Source organism: Etheostoma spectabile, unplaced genomic scaffold (genome assembly GCF_008692095.1).
Source record: "Etheostoma spectabile isolate EspeVRDwgs_2016 unplaced genomic scaffold, UIUC_Espe_1.0 scaffold406, whole genome shotgun sequence".
NCBI lineage: Eukaryota > Metazoa > Chordata > Actinopteri > Perciformes > Percidae > Etheostoma > Etheostoma spectabile.
Genome location: NW_022605605.1, coordinates 153,016 through 159,919, shown reverse-complemented (window position 1 = coordinate 159,919; position 6,904 = coordinate 153,016). Strand labels below are relative to the sequence as shown.

General features: G+C 50.1%; 1 protein-coding gene across 1 annotated transcript in view; it reads right to left on the bottom strand.

Annotated features, from left to right (window-relative positions):
• LOC116686626 (titin-like) overlaps positions 1 to 6,904 on the bottom strand; it is a gene marked incomplete in the record, with an annotated part of 242,683 nt that overhangs the window by 134,885 nt on the left and 100,894 nt on the right. Inside the window, 10 exon segments of the mRNA XM_032511647.1 lie at positions 672 to 819; positions 1,447 to 1,598; positions 2,155 to 2,442; positions 2,815 to 2,929; positions 3,051 to 3,238; positions 3,846 to 4,148; positions 4,964 to 5,263; positions 5,658 to 5,927; positions 6,213 to 6,479; positions 6,762 to 6,886. Coding sequence (XP_032367538.1) covers positions 672 to 819; positions 1,447 to 1,598; positions 2,155 to 2,442; positions 2,815 to 2,929; positions 3,051 to 3,238; positions 3,846 to 4,148; positions 4,964 to 5,263; positions 5,658 to 5,927; positions 6,213 to 6,479; positions 6,762 to 6,886 — 2,156 coding nt within the window.

Here is a 6,904-nt window from a genome sequence, read left to right as displayed (position 1 = left end):
TGTAACAGAGCAGGGGGAATAGGGAAGACGCCCAGGTAGGGAGGACTGGGAGCAATAGGGGAATGAGATGGTAGGGAGAAGGTGATCCAAGCGAGGGGAACTGAGTAGTGGGAAAGGGGATGAGATGTGAAAACGCCAAGCAGGGGGAATGAGAGGGGGAAAAGGGATGAGAGGGGGGACTTCCATAGCATGGGGAATGGCAGTGGGGAAAGGGGAAGTGAGAGGTGTAAATGCCTAGAGCTAGGGGGGATGAGAGTGGGAAAGTGGGAATGAGAGGTGAAACGCCAGTAGCAGGGGGAATGAGAGGGGTAAAGGGACATGAGGAGGGGGAAGAGCATGAGTGGGGGAACACCAGGGCAGAGGGGGATATGAGAGTGGAAAGTGGACAGGTGTGGAAAACGCCAGCAGCCAGGTGGGAATGAAGATGGGTAAGGGGACCTCGAATCATAAGGTGGAAACGCCAGATTAGGGGATTTAGAGGGGGAAAGGGGAATGAGAGGGGGAGAGGAGAATGAGAGGGGGAATGACAGGGGGACACGCCAGAGCAGGGGGAATGAGAGGGGAACACGCCAGAGCAGGGGGAATGAGAGGGGGACACGCCAGAGCAGGGGGAATGAGGGGAAACATAGCAGAAGATATTCCTATAGCGTGTAGCGGTGACTCTGACTCACTGGCGGGCGAGGACACGTTGACGGGCTCGTCGATGTAGGCCGGCTCCCCCGGTCCACACTTGTTGCAGGCGGTGACGCTGAACAGGTACTCCTTCCCCTCCAGCACGTCGGTCACCGTGTGCTCCAGGTCCAGCACGCCGGCCGCCACCTGGACACAAACCAGCACCGGGGTAAATACGGCTGGGAGGGGCAGGAATCATAATAACAATAATAACAATAACAATATCCTAAATATATAATATAATAACATGATATCCTTTCTTATTAGTAATGAATGAAGCTGGGGTTGGCAGTGTGGGGCCCCTGTCAGTCACGCACCACCCGCCGAATCTCAAGTGTTCCCGACTTGCCCCCTAGATGTTGTCACAGGACTGGTGCACCTGTCAGTCATGCAACCCCCCTGGAGGTTTCTCAGAGTGGGCCCCTGTACAGTCATGCCCACCACCCCCCTCAGGTTGTCCGAACTGGGCCCATGCAGTCCATGCCCCCACACCTAGAGTTGTCCGATGGGCCCTGCCATCTGCCCCTCCAGGTTGTCAGACTGGCCCCCTGTGAGTAATGCCCCCCACCCCTATAGATTGTTTCCAGAACTGGGCCCTGCGTCATGCCCACACCACACCTAGCGTTGTCCAGACTGGGCCCCTGCCAGTCATGCCCCTCCCAAGGTTGTCCAGACTGGGCCCCTGTGAGTAAGCACCCCCCCCAAGGTTGTCCAGACTGGGCCCTGTCAGTTGTGCCCCCCCCCCAAGGTTGTCTAGACTGGGCCCCCCCGTACCTTGGCCCAGGTCTTGCGGGACACTTCTCTCTTCTCGATCTGGAAGTGCGTGACCGGACTCCCTCCGTCGTGCTCGGGCGCCTCCCACATCAGGTGGACGTGGTGCCGCGTCACCTCGGCAACCTTAAAGTCTTTGGGAGCACTGGGGCATGCTGGGAAAATAAAAGAAACAATACTTTAACCTCCTGGTGTCCTCCTTCAATGAATGTCCATATCTGAAATATGAGTTTTTTTTATTCTACATAATATTATAATATAATATATGTAATATATGTAATATATAATGACATATCATTTAACATTAATATCCCAAATGTCCCAAAATGTCCCATAATGTCCCAAAATTAAATGTCTTATAATGCTCCAAAATGTCCCACAATTTCCCATAATGTCCCAAAAATGTCCCATAATGAATGTCCCACAATGTCCCAAAATGAAATATCCCATAATGCCCCAAAACGTCTCACAATTTCCCATAATGTCCCATAATGTCCCAAAAATGTCCTATAATGCTCCAAAATGTATCATAATGTCCCAAAATGAAATGTCCCATAATGCCCCAAAACGTCCCACAATTTCCCATAATGTCCACAAAATGTTCCATAATGTCCCACAATGTGTCCTTTTTTGACCCGGGAGGACAACAAAAGTGTTAAAATTATTTAATTATCATGAAATGCTTTTCTAAATCAGAGAACTTCCAGTTACCAATGACGTTGACGTCGATGTCTCCGGAGACGGAGGACACGTCGTTCTCCAGCTGCAGGGTGTAGGTGCCTTTGTCCGGGCGCACGCTCGGCGCCACCGTCAGCTCGGTGAACGTGGGCTTGGTCACCATGGAGACGCGCTCGTCGGCGGTGCTCAGCTCCTTGTCTCCAAAGGTCCACTTGGCGACTGGCGTTGGGTAGCCGGTGATGGGGACGCGGATGGTGAGTGGCTGCGGGACGATGACCTCCAGACCGTTCCTGAAGCCGCTCAGGTCAAAGGTTGGACCCACTACAGGGGACAGAGACATGGTCAGTTAGAGACATTCACAGGAGACAGACACATGGTCAGTTTGAGTCAGTAACAGGAGACAGACAGATGTCTATTTTGAGTCAGTAACAGGAGACAGACACATGTCTATTTTGACAAAGTAACAGGAGACAGACCCATGTCCATTTTGAGTCAGTAACAGGAGACAGACAGATGTCCATTTTCAGTCAGTAACAGGAGAAAGACACATGTCTATTTTGACTCAATAACAGGAGACAGACCCATGTCCATTTTGAGTCAGTAACAGGATACAGATGTCCAGTTTGAGACACTGACAGGAGATAGTCAGATGTCCAGTTTGAGACACTGACAGGAGACAGACACATGTCGTACCATGGGGGTCGTCGGCGAGCAGCGGTCCCAGCTGCTCCGCGGGGTCGGAGACGCCGGCGGCGTTCTCGGCACAGACTCGGTAGAGGTACTTTTGACCCGGCTTCAAACCCGAGACCTGGAGACAACAACAAGATCATTATGTCTTCTGGGACTGGTGTCTCTTCGTGTGTATATGTGTATGTGTGTATATGTGTGATATAAAGTATGTGTCCCTCCCTCCCTCCCTCCCTCCGTACCCGGTAGGACAGATCAGGACACAGCCTGGCGTTGCAGCGGAGCCACTTGTCCGAGCCGTCGTCACATTTCTGGACGATGTAGCCGGTGATCATGCTGCCGCCGTGGCTGGCGGGCGTCTCCCAGGTCAGCGTCACCGCCGAGCTGATCTGGTCGCTGAAGTTCAGGTTCAGAGGCGGGCTTGGCCGCTCTGCACACGCAACACGCAACACACACAACACACGAGGGGAAAACAGATAAGATATTAGGAGTGTTATAGAGAGTTCTAGACCTTTATCTGTAAATTATAGAGAGTTCTAGACCTTTATCTGTAATAATAGAGAATTCTAGACCTCTATCTGTAAATATAGTGTTCTAGACCTTTATCTGTAGATTATAGAGAGTAAAAGAGAGTTCTAGACCTCTATCTGTAATTATAGAGAGTTCTAGACCTCTATCTGTACATTATAGAGAGTTCTAGACCTCTATCTGTACATTATTGAGAGTTCTAAACCTCTATCTGTAATTATAGAGAGTTCTAGACCTCTATCTGTAATTATAGAGAGTTCTAGACCTCTATCTGTAAATATAGAGAGTTATAGACGTCTATCTGTAATTATGGAGAGTTCCAGACCTCTATCTGTAACTCTAGAGAGTTCTAGACCTCTATCTGTACATTATAGAGAGTTCTAGACCTCTATCTGTAGATTATAGAGAGTTCTAGACTTCAATCTGTAATTATAGAGAGTTCTAGACCTCTCTCTGTAGATTATGGAGAGTTCTAGACCTCTATCTGTACGTAATAACTGTCCACCCACCGATGGGATCCATGATCTTGACGGGCTTTGTGGCGGCGCTGGGCCGCCCGGTGCCAGCCTTGTTCTCAGCGCGGACCCTGAAGATGTATTCCTTGTTCTCCACCACGTCAGTCAGCGTGGCGGTGCGGTCCTTGGCGCCGCAGACCATGGCCGCCTCCCACTTCACCGCGGTGCGGTCCCGCAGCTCGACCACGTAGGCCGTGATCTCCGAGCCGCCGTCGTGCTGCGGAGGCTCCCAGCTCACGGTGGCGCCGAACCGGTTCACCACGCCCACCGCTACGTTCTCCGGGGCGTCAGGAACATCTGCAGACAGAAACGGGAACTAGTAACTAAAGGAATCAAAGGAACTAGTAACTAAAGGAACTAGTAACTAAAGGAATCAAAGGAACTAGTAACTACAGTAACTAGTAACTAAAGGAATCAAAGGAACTAGTAACTAAAGGAACTAGTAACTAAAGGAATCAAAGGAACTAGGAACTACCGAACTAGTAAAGACTCAAACGGAACTAGTATCTAAAGGAATAAAAAGAATATTTTTTTTTTTTTTTTTTTTTTTTTTTTGGACACAGTAACTAGTAACTAAGAGAATCAAAGGAACTAGTACTAAAGTAACTAGTAAACTAAAAGGAACTAGTGATCTACAGTAACTACCGTAACTAAAGGAATCAAAGGAACTAGTACTAAAGTAACTAGTACTCAAAGTAACTAGTATCTACAGTAACTAGTAACTAAAGGAATCAAAGGAACTAGTATCTAAAGTAACTAGTAACTAAAGTAACTAGTATCTACAGTAACTAGTAACTAAAGGAATCAAAGGAACTAGTATCTAAAGTAACTAGTAACTAAAGTAACTAGTATCTACAGTAACTAGTAACTAAAGGAATCAAAGGAACTAGTATCTAAAGTAACTAGTAACTACAGTAACTAGTAACTCAAGCGGTCAGATGAATATAGTGGAATAACTAAAGTAACTAGTAGCTAAAGTAACTAGTAACTACAGTAACTAGTAACTCAAGCTGTCAGATGAATCTAGGGGAGTAACTAAAGCAACTAGTAACTACAGTAACTAGTAACTACAGTACCTAGTATCTAAAGAAACTAAAGTTTTTCTTTCTTACCGAACTTGTTCTTGGCTTGCACGGCGTCGTCGGTGGCGACGGCGGGGCCGGTGCCGACCCGGTTCTGGGCGCAGACCCTGAACAGGTAGGAGGCGTCCCGGTGCAGGCCGCTGACGCAGTACTCGGGCGCGTCGGCGCGGTTGGTCGCCAGCGTCCACGTCTTCCTCTTCACGTCGCGCCGCTCCACCACGTAGGACACGATCTTGCTGCCGCCGTCGCTCTCAGGCTCCTCCCACGCCAGGCTCACCTCGCCGTCCGCCGTGTCCACCACGCGCAGGTTCTTCACCGGGCCGGGGACGTCTGGGGACACAACAGTCAGTCACGCCTCTGAATGGCTGACAACACTCAGTCACGCCTCTGATTGGCTGATTTTCTTTCTCAGAATACAAGTTTTTGGACTCTTTTTAAAAAAATTTTTTACATCCGTCCCCCATCTGTCCTCACACTTCTCCCAACACGTGTCCCCTACCCGTCCTCAGACCTGTCCTCCCATCTGTCCCCCCATCTGTCCTCACACCTGTCTGCACATCTATCCCAACTTCTGTCCCCCATCTGTCCTCACACTTCTCCCCACATCTGTCCACCAATCTGTCCTCACATCTGTCCACCAATCTGTCCTCACACCTCTCCTTACATCTCTCCCACCACCTGTCCCTCTCGTCCCCACGTCCCCCGTGCTAGTGTCCAGCCTCACCGATGACGTCCAGGTTGATGAAGGCCTCCCCCTGGCCGTGCTTGTTGCGGACCACCACGCGGTAGCGGCCCTGGTCCTCCTTCCTGGGGCTCTTCAGCCGGTACTCGGTCTTCTCGGCGGACGTGTCGATGTTCTGGACCGGCAGGGCGGCGCCCTCGTAGATCCACTCGGCGTCGGCGCGCGGGTACGCGTCGTACGGCACGCTCATCACAAACGGCTTCCCGGCGTCCGTCACCAGGTTCTGATCCGTGGTCTTGATCTTTGGGACGGCTGCAGAGACCGGAATCATGTTAATGAGTTCCTGCTGGGGGGGGGGGGGGGGGGGGGGGGGGGGGGGGGGGGGGTGTATGTGTGTGTCTTTGTGTGCGTGTGTCTCTGTGCGTGTGTCTCTGTGTGTGTGTGTCTCTGTGTGTGTGTCTGTGTGTGTGTGTGTGTGTGTGTGTGTGGTAACTTTATCACTTTGTTCTAATGTTATTCTGACGGTATTCTAAAGTTATTCTAATGTTATTCTAACGTTATCCTAATGTTATCCTAATGTTCTGGGTGTTTCCTGACCTGCGAGCTCCAGCTTGGCCCTGGCGTCCTTGTCCTTGGCGACGACCCGGTACTCCCCCTGGTCCCGGGGCCGGATCTCACAGACCTGCAGCCTGTGGACCGTCCCCTCGCTGATCATCTGGTACTTGTCTCCCTGCACGATGATCATGTTGTTCCTCATCCACCTCACCTCCACGCGGTCCTTGTTCAGCTCCACCTCGAACACGATGTCCGAGCCCGGGGGCTCGAAGGCGTCCTGGGGGGGACGCACGATCTCCACCGGCGTCTCTGCAGGACAAGACACACAGAGACACGTGAGTCACGTGAGACCGACAGAAAATACTGTCTCAATTACAGTAAGAACACTCAAAAACACAACAAAAAAATTAACAAAAGGACTAAAAAGACCCCTAAAATACAAGAAACTACGTGTAATACTTTATTCAAAACATACTGAAGTAAAAGTAGAAGTACAGATTTGAAAAGCTACTATATAAACACTATATATATACACATATATACATAAATACTTAATATAATGTAGTATAATCCATGATATTCCTGCGTTACCTTCCACAAACAGCCTTGCTCGGGTCCTCCTGTCCTCCACTCCGCAGGCGTATTCACACTCATCGTCTGGTCGGCAGCCTCTGATCACCAGTCTGCACGTCTTCCCTTCTTTCTCCATGTGATATCTACACACACACACACAC